This window comes from Piliocolobus tephrosceles, chromosome 13 (genome assembly GCF_002776525.5).
Source record: "Piliocolobus tephrosceles isolate RC106 chromosome 13, ASM277652v3, whole genome shotgun sequence".
Taxonomy (NCBI): Eukaryota; Metazoa; Chordata; class Mammalia; order Primates; family Cercopithecidae; genus Piliocolobus; species Piliocolobus tephrosceles.
Window position 1 is genome coordinate 36,754,597 of NC_045446.1, and position 15,732 is coordinate 36,770,328.

Below are 15,732 nucleotides of genomic sequence, written 5' to 3' on the forward strand. Positions count from 1 at the left end.
TTCCAAATGAAAAGGCTTCTTACAAAAATTATATTCAAACTGTCTTTTCTCTTAGTTTAATAAACCTATAAGTAAGTTTTTACTGAGTACTGCTATTACATTTTTCTCAGTTAAGCATTTTGGGGGCTCAGACATGATCCATTCCCTCAAAGAACTTACCTTCCAGCTGAAGACTGACCAGAATGAGCAAATACGGTTAACAATTAACAAGTGAGCAGGCCAGCCTGGCCAACATGGTGAAACCCCATCTCTGCTAAAAATACAAAAATTAGCCAGACATTTTGGTGGGTGCCTGTAATCCCAGCTAGCTGGGAGATTGAGGCAGGAGAATTGCTTGAACCCAGAAGGCAGAGAATGCAGTAAGCCAAGATCATACCATTGCACTGCAGCCTGGGCAACAGAGCAAGACTCTGTCTCAGGGAAAAAACAAAAAACAAAACAAACAAACAAACAAAAAAAAAGTGAGAAGGGAATCAAGTACTATGTAAGATGTGGAATTTTAGGGAAGGAAGGCAGTGTATGCTGGAGTAATTAGAAAAAGAGGCATGCATGAATTGATGTTTGAACTGGATTATGAAGGATAAGCAAGATTTAGGCAGCAAGTGAGGGGGAGAGAGAAGAGTTTGTCAGAAGAATGGAAAAAGTCAGGAGGCAGTAATGTGTATGGCACTCTAAGGACTCTGTCCTGATCAGACCGGAAGTGATGAAGCATTGAGTAGTTTGAGAAAGTTAGCTAAGAAGGGTGAGGGCAGATTTTGGAGAGTGTTGAATATCAGAGAGAAGACATTAGATTTGAGCAGATAGAACAAAAAAGCCATTGCCAGTTTTTGTGTAAGAGAATAATAATATGAGAGTGGTTAGCCAGGAAGTGGTCATCAGAGTTGAATGGAGCAGAAAGAGTGTCTGATACAGCATGGAGATGTTGTGGTCACAAAATGAGGTGGTGAGGGCTGAGCCAAGATGGTGGCAGTGGGATGGATAAAAAGGGATAACAAGGAGAAATACTTTATTTTTATTTATTTTTTTTTTTGAGTTTCTCTTTTTTTTATTATTATTATACTTTAAGTTCTAGGGTACATGTGCATAACGTGCAGGTTTGTTACATATGTATATTTGTGCCATGTTGGTGTGCTGCACCCATCAACTCGTCAGCACCCATCAATTTGTCATTTATATCAGGTATAACTCCCAATGCAATCCCTCCCCCCTCCCCCCCATGATAGGCCCTGATGTGTGATGTTCCCCTTCCCGAGTCCAAGTGATGTCATTGTTCAGTTCCCACCTATGAGTGAGAACATGCGGTGTTTGGTTTTCTCTTCTTGTGATAGTTTGCTAAGAATGATGGTTTCCAGCTGCATCCATGTCCCTACAAAGGATGCAAACTCATCCTTTTTTATGGCTGCATAATATTCCATGGTGTATATGTGCCACATTTTCTTAATCCAGTCTGTCACTGATGGACATTTGGGTTGATTCCAAGACTTTGCTATTGTGAATAGTGCCACAATAAACATACATGTGCATGTGTCTTTATAGCAGCATGATTTATAATCCTTTGGGCATATACCCAGTAGTGGGATGGCTGGGTCATATGGTATATCTAGATCTAGATCCTTGAGGAATCGCCATACTGTTTTCCATAATGGTTGAACTAGTTTACAATCCCACCAACAGTGTAAAAGTGTTCCTATTTCTCCACATCCTCTCCAGCACCTGTTGTTTCCTGACTTTTCAATGATTGCCATTCTAACTGGTGTGAGATGGTATCTCATTGTGGTTTTGATTTGCATTTCTCTGATGGCGAGTGATGATGAGCATTTTTTCATGTGTCTGTTGGCTGTATGAATGTCTTCTTTTGAGAAATGTCTGTTCATATCCTTTGCCCACTTTTTGATGGGGTTGTTTTTTTCTTGTAAATTTGTTTGAGTTCTTTGTAGATTCTGGATATTAGCCCTTTGTCAGATGGGTAGATTGCAAAAATTTTCTCCCATTCTATAGGTTACCTGTTCACTCTGATGGCAGTTTCTTTTGCTGTGCAGAAGCACTTTAGTTTAATCATATCCCATTTGTCAATTTTGGCTTTTGCTGCTGTTGCTTTTGGTGTTTGAGACATGAAGTCCTTGCCTGTGCCTATGTCCTGAATGGTACCACCTAGGTTTTCTTCTAGGGTTTTTATGGTATTAGGTCTAACATTTAAGTCTCTAATCCATCTTGAATTAATTTTCGTATAAGGAGTAAGGAAAGGATCCAGTTTCAGCTTTCTACTTATGGCTAGCCAATTTTCCCAGCACCATTTATTAAATAGGGAGTCCTTTCCCCATTTCTTGTTTCTCTCAGGTTTGTCAAAGATCAGATGGCTGTAGATGTGTGGTATTATTTCTGAGGACTCTGTTCTGTTCCATTGCTCTATATCTCTGTTTTGGTACCAGTACCATGCTGTTTTGGTTACTGTAGCCTTGTAGTATAGTTTGAAGTCAGGTAGCGTGATGCCTCCAGCTTGTTCTTTTGACTTAGGATTGTCTTGGCAATGCAGGCTCTTTTTTGGTTCCATATGAACTTTAAAGCAGTTTTTTTCCAATTCTGTGAAGAAACTCATTGGTAGCTTGATGGGGATGGCATTGAATCTATAAATAACTTTGGGCAGTATGGCCATTTTCACGATATTGATTCTTCCTATCCATGAGCATGGTATGTTCTTCCATTTGTTAGTGTCCTCTTTTATTTCACTGAGCAGTGGTTTGTAGTTCTCCTTGAAGCGGTCCCTTACATCCCTTGTAAGTTGGATTCCTAGGTATTTTATTCTCTCTGAAGCAATTGTGAATGGAAGTTCATTCATGATTTGGCTCTCTGTTTGTCTGTTACTGGTGTATAAGAATGCTTGTGATTTTTGCACATTGATTTTGTATCCTGAGACTTTGCTGAAGTTGCTTATCAGCTTAAGGAGATTTTGGGCTGAGATGATGGGGTTTTCTAAATATACAATCATGTCATCTGCAAACAGGGACAATTTGACTTCTTCTTTTCCTAACTGAATACCCTTGATTTCTTTCTCTTGCCTGATTGCCCTAGCCAGAACTTCCAACACTATGTTGAATAGGAGTGGTGAGAGAGGGCATCCCTGTCTTGTGCCAGTTTTCAAGGGGAATTTTTCCAGTTTTTGCCCATTCGGTATGATATTGGCTGTGGGTTTGTCATAAATAGCTCTTATTATTTTGAGATACATTCCATCAATACCGAATTTATTGAGCGTGTTTAGCATGAAGGGCTGTTGAATTTTGTCAAAAGCCTTTTCTGCATCTGTTGAGATAATCACGTGGTTCTTGTCTTTGGTTCTGTTTATATGCTGGATTACGTTTATTGATTTGCGAATGTTGAACCAGCCTTGCATCCCAGGGATGAAGCCCACTTGATCATGGTGGATAAGCTTTTTGATGTGCTGCTGAATCCATTTTGCCAGTATTTTATTGAGGATTTTTGCGTCGATGTTCATCAGGGATATTGTTCTAAAATTTTTTTGTTGTTGTTGTGTCTCTGCCAGGCTTTGGTATCAGGATGATGTTGGCCTCATAAAATGAGTTAGGGAGGATTCCCTCTTTTTCAATTGATTAGAATAGTTTCAGAAGGAATGGTACCAGCTCCTCTTTGTACCTCTGGTAGAATTCACCTGTGAATCCATCTGGTCCTGGACTTTTTTTGGTTGGTAGGCTATTAATTATTGCCTCAATTTCAGAGCCTGCTATTGGTCTATTCAGGGATTCAACTTCTTCCTGGTTTAGTCTTGGCAGAGTGTAAGTGTCCAGGAAATTATCCATTTCTTCTAGATTTTCTAGTTGATTTGCGTAGAGGTGTTTTAAGTATTCTCTGATGGTAGTTTGTATTTCTGTGGGGTCAGTGGTGATATCCCCTTTATCATTTTTAATTGCGTCTATTTGATTCTTTTCTCTTCATTAGTCTTGCTAGCGGTCTGTCAATTTTGTTGATCTTTTCAAAAAACCAACTCCTGGATTCATTGATTTTTTGGAGGGTTTTTTGTGTCTCTATCTCCTTCAGTTCTGCTCTGATCTTAGTTATTTCTTGTCTTCTGCTAGCTTTTGAATGTGTTTGCTCTTGCTTCTCCAGTTCTTTTAATTGTGATGTTAGAGTGTCAATTTTAGATCTTTCCAGCTTTCTCTTGTGGGCATTTAGTGCTATAAATTTCCCTCTACACACTGCTTTAAATGTGTCCCAGAGATTCTGGTATGTTGTATCTTAGTTCTCATGGGTTTCAAAGAACATCTTTAATTCTGCCTTCATTTTGTTATGTACCCAGTAGTCATTCAGGAGCAGGTTGTTCAGTTTCCATGTAGTTGAGCAGTTTTGATTGAGTTTCTTAGTCCTGAGTTCTAGTTTGATTGCACTGTGGTCTGAGAGACAGTTTGTTATAATTTCTGTCCTTTTGTATTTGCTGAGGAGTGCTTTACTTCCAATTATGTGGTCAATTTTGGAATAAGTGTGATGTGGTGCTGAGAAGAATGTATATTCTGTTGATTTGGGGTGGAGAGTTCTATAGATCTCTATTAGGTCCACTTGGTGCAGAGATGAGTTCAATTCCTGGAGATCCTTGTTAACTTTCTGTCTCGTTGATCTGTCTAATGTTGACAGTGGAGTGTTGAAGTCTCCCATTATTATTGTATGGGAGTCTAAGTCTCTTTGTAAGTCTCTAAGGACTTGCTTTATGAATCTGGGTGCTCCTGTATTGGGTGCATATATATTTAGGATAGTTAGCTCTTCCTGTTGAATTGATCCCTTTACCATTATGTAATGGCCTTCTTTGTCTCTTTTGATCTTTGATGGTTTAAAGTCTATTTTATCAGAGACTAGGATTGCAACCCCTGCTTTTTTTTGTTCTCCATTTGCTTGGTAGATCTTCCTCCATCTCTTTATTTTGAGCCTATGTATGTCTCTGCATGTGAGATGGGTCTCCTGAAGACAGCAGACTGATGGGTCTTGACTCTTTATCCAGTTTGCCAGTCTGTGTCTTTTAATTGGAGCATTTAGTCCATTAACATTTAAGGTTAATATTGTTATGTGTGAACTTGATCCTGCCATTATGATATTAACTGGTTATTTTGCTCATTAGTTGATGCAGTTTTTTCCTAGCCTCGATGGTCTTAACATTTTGGCATGTTTTTGCAATGGCTGGTACCAGTTGTTCCTTTCCATGTTTAGGGCTTCCTTCAGGGTCTCTTGTAAGGCAGGCCTGGTGGTGACAAAATCTCTAAGCATTTGCTTATCTGTAAAGGGTTTTATTTCTCCTTCACTGATGAAATTTAGTTTGGCTGGATATGAAGTTCTGGGTTTAAAATTCTTTTCTTTAAGAATGTTGAATATTGGCCCCCACTCTCTTCTGGCTTGTAGAGTTTCTGTGGAGAGGTCTGCTGTTAGTCTAATGGGCTTCCCTTTGTGGGTAACCCGACCTTTCTCTCTGGCTGCTCTTAAGATTTTTTCCTTCATTTCAACTTTGGTGAATCTGGCAATTATGTGTCTTGGAGTTGCTCTTCTGGAGGAGTATCTTTGTGGTGTTCTCTGTATTTCCTGAATTTGAATGTTGGCCTGCCCTACTAGGTTGGGGAAGTTCTCCTGGATGATATCCTGAAGAGTGTTTTCCAACTTGGTTCCATTTTCCCCCTCACTTTCAGGCACCCCAATCAGATGTAGATTTGGTCTTTTTACATAATCCCATACTTCTTGCAGGCTTTGTTCATTTCTTTTTCTTCTTTTTTCTGTTGGTTTCTCTTCTTGCTTCATTTCATTCATTTGATCCTCAATCACTGATACTCTTTCTTCCAGTTGATCAAGTCGGTTACTGAAGCTTGTGGATTTGTCATGTATTTCTCGTGTCATGGTTTTCATCTCTGTCATTTCATTTATGACCTTCTCTACATTAATTATTCTAGCTATCAATTCTTCCACTCTTTTTTCAAGATTTTTAGTTTCTTTGCGCTGGGTATGTAATTCCTCCTTTAGCTCTGAGAAGTTTGATGGACTGAAGCCTTCTTCTCTCATCTCGTCAAAGTCATTCTCTGACCAGCTTTGATCCGTTGCTGGTGATGAGCTGTGCTCCTTTGCAGGGGGAGATGCACTCTTATTTTTTTAATTTCCAGCTTTCCTGCCCTGCTTCTTCCCCATCTTTGTGGTTTTATCTGCTTCTGGTCTTTGATGATGGTGACGAACTGATGGGGTTTTGGTATAGGTGTTCTTCCTCTTTGATAGTTTTCCTTCTAATAGTCAGGACTCTCAGCTGTAGGTCTGTTGGAGATTGCTTGAGGTCCACTCCAGACCCTGTTTGCCTGGGTATCAGCAGCAGAGGTTGCAGAAGATACAATATTGTTGAACAGCGAGTGTACCTGTCTGATTCTTACTTTGGAAGCTTCCTCTCAGGGGTATACTCCACCCTGCGAGGTGTGGGGTGTCAGACTGCCCCTAGTGGGGAATGTCTCCCAGTTAGGCTACTCAGGGGTCAGGGACCCACTTGAGCAGGCAGTCTGTCCGTTCTCAGATCTCAACCTCCGTGTTGGGAGATCCACTGCTCTCTTCAAAGCTGTCAGACAGAGTTGTTCGGGTCTGCACAGGCCTCTGCTGCTTCCCCTATTGTTTTTTTTAGCTGTGCCCTGTCCCCAGAGGTGGAGTCTACAGAGACAGGCAGGTTTCCTTGAGCTGCTGTGAGCTCCACCCAGTTCGAGCTTCCCAGCGGCTTTGTTTACCTACTTAAGCCTCAGCAATGGCGGGCGCCCCTTCCCCAGCCTCGCTGCTGCCTTGTGGTTAGATTGCAGACTGCTGTGCTAGCAATGAGGGAGGCTCCGTGGCCGTGGGACCCTCCCGGCCAGGTGTGGGTATAGTCTCCTGGTGTGCCCATTTGCTTAAAGCGCAGTATTGGGGTGGGAATCACCCGATTTTCCAGGTGTTGTGTGTCTCAGTTCGCCTGGCTAGGAAAAGGGATTCCCTTCCCCCTTGCGCTTCCCAGATGAGGCAATGCCTCGCCCTGCTTCAGCTCTCGCTGGTCAGGCTGCAGCAGCTGACCAGCACCGATTGTCCGGCACTCCCCAGTGAGATGACCCCAGTACCTCGGTTGAAAATGCAGAAATCACCGGTCTTCTGTGTCGCTCGCGCCGGGAGTTGGAGACTGGAGCTGTTCCTATTCGGCCATCTTGCTCCGCCTGTTTCCCGCTCTTTTTTTCGAGAAATATTTTAAAGGAAAAATTAACAGGACATCTTTACTGACTAGATTGGAAGGCTATACTGGAAATATATTGTCAAACTTGATTCCAGGATTTCTATCCTATGCCTGGGTTGCCCAAAATATCAGGAAACCATTGTTAGAAACAGAAAAGATAGGAGATACCACTGTTCTGACAAAAAGTATTGAGTTTGGTGTTGCACCCACTTGACTTGAAGGCCTTGCAAGTGAGTAGACAGAATTGCAGAAGTGCCACTCAGAGAACAGGGCTTGCAGTGTGGGGTTGGACTTTGTCACCATTTTATTAATTCCTAATTCTATGCAGATGCTCAGCTTGAGGAATGCCCATGTTTGGGCTTCAGAATGAAAGCCAAGTAATATTTACTCAGATGCCAATTTTCCCTCTGAAATATTTGCTTGTGGAAATGAGAAAACAACATAGAAAGCATTACTTATTTTTCTCATAAAAAAGTTATTAATAAAAAGATAAGATCAGTGAAAGGCAGAATAAACTAGAAGCCAAGTATAGAAAATGGTATCATTCAAAGACTCATTACTGTAGTGGTGATAACAAAACAATTTTCCAACAGCTTAAGATGCCTCAGTACTTTGGACCATTTTTAAGTAGTGTGGGCACTTAGTAAATATGTATTAAACTATAGTTCATTAATTCTTTTTTATTTTTTTTTTTGAGATAGAGTTTCACTCTTGTCACCCAGGCTGCATTTTTACTTTCTTAGTGGTATATAAAATGTTGTGTTTCACAATGATGGTATCTTAAATTTGATTAAATATGGTATTAAAAAATAGCTGATCACAGAAAGTCTCTACCAGTGTGACGTAGATGGCTAAAGTATTCCAAATTTGAAACCTTTTGTTGACCTAAATAAGAGGTGCCCCTTGGGTTGTTTTTATTTGAACTGGGAATATTAGGAGAAAGCTTTTTCATTCAGTGGTGTAAGTACCATCTACCAGAAATAGAAACCCCCATGGAGGATCTATTTCTTTGATGGTACAGGACTCAGAACATTCACAAAGATTTAGTTATTAGCAGAACAGACATCTGTATTCTATTCAAACGAATTTGCCCTTCCTAATCTGAGAACATTGTGCAATCTAAGCAGTTCTAAGCATGTTTGCTATTCGTGCAAAGTAAGAGTAAATCTAAAATAAATTTTTTTGTGTGTTTAGGGATGGTAATAAAGTCTCTTAGTGGTTGAAAATGTTATTTCTTACAAAAGTGGAGAATATTTGCTTTTCAATACCAGAATTTTCAGCCATTTCTGCATTCTGACCTATTGACTGGAGGTAGGTTGCCTTTGAATTCAGTAAAACTTCATGGGCAGAAACACAGTTCCTTTTCCTACTTATTTGGATAGCATGATGGTCATTGCATGATGTGTCTTTTTGTAAGTCCATGCCTCAGAACTGAGAAGTAGGAATAAAATTAGTGTCAGGGCTGGGAATGCTACTCTTTGCTGCTGAGAGACACAATACTTCAGGTAAGTGATTCTGAAGTCCTTCACCACCTGACGGTAACCTTGGGTTGGTTCATAGGTATGTTTTCATTTTGCTTGTTCATCCATTTTAATTGGCTTCCTAGAGCATGCTTGTAGATGTAGAGCCAAATTTAGAGTAGAGCAACCCTCTGGCAAACAGGAAGAGATTAATTTTGTGGTATGCTTTTAAGGGACTTCCCAGGAAACTTCAAAAGCAGAAAAAGAAGCACTGGCTGCCTATTCCAAAATGTGTAAAATACCACTCAGCTTTTTAAAAGTAGGATAAACTCAGAGCACACACACACACACACAGGACCACTTCTCCAGTAAAAAGAAAAGTTGAGCTTTCTTAGCTAGATGTGTGTATTAGCCAGAAAAAGCCAAGGAGTGAAGGGTTTTAGAGAATTGGAGGAGATAAAGTGGAGTATGCATATGGGAGGCATTTGAAATTGACTTAAATGCCTTTTTAATGCTGACTTTTTCAGTTTTCTCCTTACCAGACACATTGTTTTCATGATATCAGCCCCAGGCATAGACACATCATTAAAATGAACATGTCAAAAATGATTTCTGTGTAGAAATAAGCAAAACATTTTCAGTTGTGACCACCCAGGTGTAGAATAAAGAACAGTGGAATTGGGAGCCCTGAGTTCTAACATAAACTTCCTTCATGACATGAGGCAAATCTTCTATGGCCTTTGGTTTCCTTATCTGTAAAACAGGATGGCTCAATGAAATTATCTTTCTTCTTTGCTATAATAGTGTATCTCTGTCGGAAGAGAAAAAAAAGTCAATTTAAAGGCTCCTTATAGTTCCCCAACTGCTGTTTTATTGTGCTATTCACGCCTAGACATCACATAGCTAGAAAGGCCCATCAGACCCCTCAGGCCGCTGCTGTTCCTGTCACACATTCCTGCAAAGGACCATGTTGCTAACTTGAAAAAAATTACTATTACACTTGCAGTTGTTGCTTAGTAACATTTCTGATTTTGTGTTTCTTGTGACAGCATGAGCAGAGATCATTAAAAATTAAACTTACAAGGCTGCTAAAGTGGGAGGAAGGAGAACCTGAAGCCACAATTTTTGCACTTGCTTAGAAGCTATCTAATCTCAGATTTATATGCTAGATCTTGGGGAAACAATGCACATCTCTGGTTTATATTAAACCACATACAGCACACTACTGACATTGATTTGTGTCTGGTGCAGCTGGAGTTTATCACCAAGACATAAAAAAACCTTAACCCTGCAGAATGGCCTGGAATTGCAATCAGATGGGCCACATGGCATCCCGGTGAAAGAAAGCCCTAACCAGTTTTTTGTCTTGTTTCTGCTTTCTCCCTACAGTTCCACCAGGTGAGAAGAGTGATGACCATCCTTTTCCTTACTATGGTTATTTCATACTTTGGTTGCATGAAGGCTGCCCCCATGAAAGAAGCAAACATCCGAGGACAAGGTGGCTTGGCCTACCCAGGTGTGCGGACCCATGGGACTCTGGAGAGCGTGAATGGGCCCAAGGCAGGTTCAAGAGGCCTGACATCATTGGCTGACACTTTTGAACACGTGATAGAAGAGCTGTTGGATGAGGACCAGAAAGTTCGGCCCAATGAGGAAAACAATAAGGACGCAGACTTGTACACGTCCAGGGTGATGCTCAGTAGTCAAGTGCCTTTGGAGCCTCCTCTTCTCTTTCTGCTGGAGGAATACAAAAATTACCTGGATGCTGCAAACATGTCCATGAGGGTCCGGCGCCACTCTGACCCTGCCCGCCGAGGGGAGCTGAGCGTGTGTGACAGTATTAGCGAGTGGGTAACGGCGGCAGACAAAAAGACTGCAGTGGACATGTCGGGCGGGACGGTCACAGTCCTTGAAAAGGTCCCTGTATCGAAAGGCCAACTGAAGCAATACTTCTACGAGACCAAGTGCAATCCCATGGGTTACACAAAAGAAGGCTGCAGGGGCATAGACAAAAGGCATTGGAACTCCCAGTGCCGAACTACCCAGTCATATGTGCGGGCCCTTACCATGGATAGCAAAAAGAGAATTGGCTGGCGATTCATAAGGATAGACACTTCTTGTGTATGTACATTGACCATTAAAAGGGGAAGATAGTGGATTTATGTTGTATAGATTATATTGAGACAAAAATTATCTATTTGTATATATACATAACAGGGTAAATTATTCAGTTAAGAAAAAAATAATTTTATGAACTGCATGTATAAATGAAGTTTATACAGTACAGTGGTTCTACAATCTATTTATTGGACATGTCCATGACCAGAAGGGAAACAGTCATTTGCGCACAACTTTAAAAAGTCTGCATTACATTCCTTGATAATGTTGTGGTTTGTTGCCGTTGCCAAGAATTGAAAACATAAAAAGTTAAAAAAAAATAATAAATTGCATGCTGCTTTAATTGTGAATTGATAATAAACTGTCCTCTTTCAGAAAACAGACACACACAGACACACACACACAACAAAAATTTGAACCAAAACATTCCGTTTACATTTTAGACAGTAAGTATCTTCGTTCTTGTTAGTACTATATCTGTTTTACTGCTTTTAACTTCTGATAGCGTTGGAATTAAAACAATGTCAAGGTGCTGTTGTCATTGCTTTACTGGCTTAGGGGATGGGGGATGGGGGGTATATTTTTGTTTGTTTTGTGTTTTCTTTTTTGTTTGTTTTGTTTTTTAGTTCCCACAGGGAGTAGAGATGGGGAAAGAATTCCTTCAATATGTATTCTGGCTGATAAAAGATACATTTGTATGTTGTGAAGATGTTTGCAATATCAATCAGATGACTGGAAAGTGAATAAAAATTAAGGCAACTGAACAAAAAATGCTCACACTTCACATCCTGTGATGCACCTCCCAGGCCCCGCTCATTCTTTGGGCATTGGTCAGAGTAAGCTGCTTTTGACGGAAGGACCTATGTTTGCTCAGAACACATTCTTTCCCCCCCTCCCCCTCTGGTCTCCTCTTTGTTTTGTTTTAAGGAAGAAAAATTAGCTGCACGCTCTGAAATATGTTACCACTGCTGTGAACAAGTGGACACATCGTGTCACATCATGACACTCATAGTATAAACATGGAGAACAGTGTTTTTTTAGAACAGAAAACAACAAAAAATAACCCCAAAATGAAGATTATTTTTTATAAGGAGTAAACATTTGCGTAAATCATGGTAAAGCTTAAAAAAAACTCATGGTAAGGCTTAACAATGTCTTGCAAGCAAAAGGTAGAGCCCTGTATCAACCCAGGAACACCTAGATCAGAACAGGAATCCACATTGCCAGTGACATGAGACTGTACAGCCAAATGGAGGCTATGTGGAGCTGGCATAGCATTTACCAGCAGTGCGGGAGGAATTTCTGAGTGGCCACCCCAAGGTCTCGGTGGAGGTGGGGCATGGTATTTGAGACATTCCAAAAGGAAGGCCTCTGAAGGACCCTTCAGAGGTGACTCTGGAATGACATGTGTCAAGCTGCTTGGACCTCGTGTTTTAAGTGCCTACATTATCTAACTGTGCTCAAGAGGTTCTCGACTGGAGGACCACACTCAAGCCGACTTATGCCCTCCATCCCACCTCTGGATAATTTTGCATAAAATTGGATTAGCCTGCAGCAGGTTGGGAACCAAATGTGGCATTTGTGATCATGAGATTGATGCAATGAGATAGAAGATGTTTGGTACCTGAACACTTATTGCTTTGAAACTAGACTTGAGGAAACCAGGGTTTATCTTTTGAGAACTTTTGGTAAGGGGAAAGGGAACAGGAAAAGAAACCCCAAACTCAGGCCGAATGATCAAGGGGACCCATAGGAAATCTTGTCCAGAGACAAGACTTCGGGAAGGTGTCTGGACATTCAGAACACCAAGACTTGAAGGTGCCTTGCTCAATGGAAGAGGCCAGAACAGAGCTGACAAAATTTTGCTCCCCAGTGAAGGCCACAGCAACCTTCTTCCCATCCTGTCTGTTCATGGAGAGGGTCCCTGCCTCACCTCTGCCATTTTGGGTTAGAAGTCAAGTTGGGAGGCTGAAATAGTGGTTCCTGGAAAAATGGATCCCCACTGAAAACTAGTGCTCTAAGCCCATTCAGCCCGTTTCACACCTGAAAATGTTAGTGATCACCACTTGGACCAGCGTCCTTAAGTATCAGAAAGCCCCAAGCAATTGCTGCATCTTAGTAGGGTGAGGGATAAGCAAAAGAGGATGCTCACCATAACCCAGGAATGAAGATACCATCAGCAAAGAATTACAATTTGTTCGATCTTTCTTTTAGAGCTAGTCTGTCTTTCACAGTACCATCTGAATACCTCTTTGAGAAGGAAGACTTTACGTAGTATAGCTTTGTTTTGTGTTATTTGAAAATATTATTTTTGTAATTATTTTTAATATGTAAGGAATTCTTGGAATATCTGCTGTATGTTAACTTTATGCATCTTTCTTTTGAGGGATGAATTTAAAACAAACCCCCATCACAATCTTAAAGGATTGCAAGGGCCAGATCTGTTAAGTGGTTTCACAGGAGACACATCCAGCAATTGTGTGGTCAGTGGCTCTTTTACCCAATAAGATACATCACAGTCACATGCTTGATGGTTTATGTTGACTTAAGATTTATTTTGTTAAAATCTCTCTCTGTTGTGTTCGTTCTTGTTCTGTTTTGTTTTTTAAAGTCTTGCTGTGGTCTCTTTGTGGCAGAAGTGTTTCATGCATGGCAGCAGGCCTGTTGCTTTTTTATGGTGATTCCCATTGAAAATGTAAGTAAATGTCTGTGGCCTTGTTCTCTCTATGGTAAAGATATTATTCACCATGTAAAACAAAAAACAGTATTTATTGTATTTTAGTATATTTATATAATTATGTTATTGAAAAAATTGGCATTAAAACTTAACCGCATCAGAAGCCTATTGTAAATACAAGTTCTATTTAAGTGTACTAATTAACATATAATATATGTTTTAAATATAGAATTTTTAATGTTTTTAAATATATTTTCAAAGTACATAAAATCTGGGGGTTCTGGGTTTTTTTCTCTTTACTGTAAAACAAACATGAAAACGTGTTTTATTATAAATACGTGTGTTCCTTGCTTTAAGACTAATCTGACTAGTTTTAGCAATTAAACAGCCCTCCAGAGAGGATACTTATTTGAAAGCCTGGGAGGCCAATCCTGCAGTCTGTGAGCTTCTGAGAAGTTGTAGGATTGGATCTGTCTTCCATGTTGTAAGATGGGAGTGTCATTTTCTCGGACACTTGAAAGTTTTACCCCTTTGAAGTGATATACTTTCATCAGATACCAAACCATGTATCCTAGCAACATCAGGATCCACGAATCACGGCTGGCTGGCTGGCTCTATCTGATTATAAAATAACTGTTAAAAAAAATCAAAGTAGGTTTACTTAGGGATAATGAGAATAAATTGGCCCAAATTTAGAAAGTCAAGTACTGGAAAAAAAAGAAAAGAAATTCAATATTTGGAGACAGGTCACATACTCACAGTTTAGAAATGGTGCCATTTGCAGTATGTATTTGTATCCATAGCACTGATTTAATTTTTGTACATGGAGCACACAGATTTTATATCATAGTACCCACAATCTAACAGATTGCTAGGATTTCTAAAAGGATTTGCCTCCGTGATGGCTGCCAAGCCGCTGGGTAATTTAGTTAAAGTGTTTAAAGTTATCACTAAATCTTAGGGAAATAAATGGAAGGATTTTAAATCAGAGAAAGGGCCATTAAGGAAAAAAAGCATCTGTTCTTACTCTTCAGCCTCCCCATTTGCACACTGACAACCCATCCCATAACGTGGTGAACTATATCTGTGCAATGTATCATTTCTTATTTCTAAACATACACACATGGTTTCCTCTTGTATTGTCTTATAAATAAGGATCAGGAAAGTCATAACAAACATTGACTTGTGTTGTGTATACGGAAAAACAGAATGAGATGAATTACTCTATCCTAATCTGTCCAGTGAACTTGAAAAGTACTCTAAACTCTAAGAGAAGCCCTTGACTGCCAGTCATGACAGCCTAGCCATGGAATTAGAACTTTGATAAACTTCAGGCTTGACCAATTTTCATAGTCAGAGGATCAAAATATTTTTTAAATGGTTGAATAAAAAAAGTAAAAATTAAACATGACATCCAAATTACTTGAAGTTAAACGAGTTTGGTAAACATGACTGAAAGTTTTCATTAGAAGATGAGATTGGAGAAAAAACCAAAATAGAGACATCTACTAAATTATCCAACTTGGAGTTAATAGGAGTAACCAATGTGTACTGCATTCATTGAGTAAGCAGTTAAACTTGTTTAATTATTAAGATGCCTGGAAATAACTCAGATCATTGCTTTGATCTGTTGTTTTTCACCATACTGATAAGGCTCTGTGGTAATTAGCTGTGTCTATGAAATCTTTTTATGAGCTGTACTAATTCTATGAATAGTAAGACAGTTCCGAATGAGAATCTGGACTAAGTTGTAGAATGGGTCAGTATTAAATTGTTCCTCATTCATTTAAGTGGCTTCTAGATCTGGATAAAATATCAAACACTTTTTGAACTGCAACAAATGGCTTCAGGCATTGCCTCAGTTCAGCCAGCACTCCCAGTAGTGTTAAGGTTTAAGCTTATTGTAAAACATACATGTCTCCCTCATGTTCTAACATCAAGCCTGGTCTATAAAGTGGAAATGGCTGCATATTTTGACAAACCATTGTTAAGTAAAGACTGTTAACTGGGATAAAAAACAATATATGTGTACATAAATTTAGGAAGATGAAGTGTTTAGCTTGCAAAAAGCCATTCACAGATTTGATTCAACCTCAAAATGTTGACCAGCAAAATTAGTGTTTGATGGAACACAGGCCATCCTTTTAGCTGTGGGTTTTTAAACTGTGGTTTTAAAGGTTGGTTGGCTGCTTGGTTTGGGGACAATCGGGGGTAACGGTTGGGAATTTGACTTTTGTTGGTTACGTTGAACTAACTGGTGGTTG

General features: G+C 39.9%; 1 protein-coding gene across 11 annotated transcripts in view; it reads left to right on the top strand.

Moving 5' to 3' along the window:
* The window catches only part of BDNF (brain derived neurotrophic factor), a 76,289-nt gene extending 62,551 nt beyond the window's left edge, over positions 1 to 13,738 (top strand). For 8 of the 11 annotated variants that reach the window (XM_023230348.2, XM_023230351.2, XM_023230352.2 and 5 more), the window contains exon 2: positions 10,063 to 13,738. In XM_023230348.2, the coding sequence (XP_023086116.1) occupies positions 10,063 to 10,827 (765 nt within the window). In that variant the 3' untranslated portion in view covers positions 10,828 to 13,738. The remainder of the gene's footprint in view (positions 1 to 10,062) is intronic. The other 3 variants (XM_023230357.2, XM_023230356.2, XM_023230358.2) reach the window with 2 other exon arrangements.
* Positions 13,739 to 15,732: the final 1,994 nt, after the last annotated feature.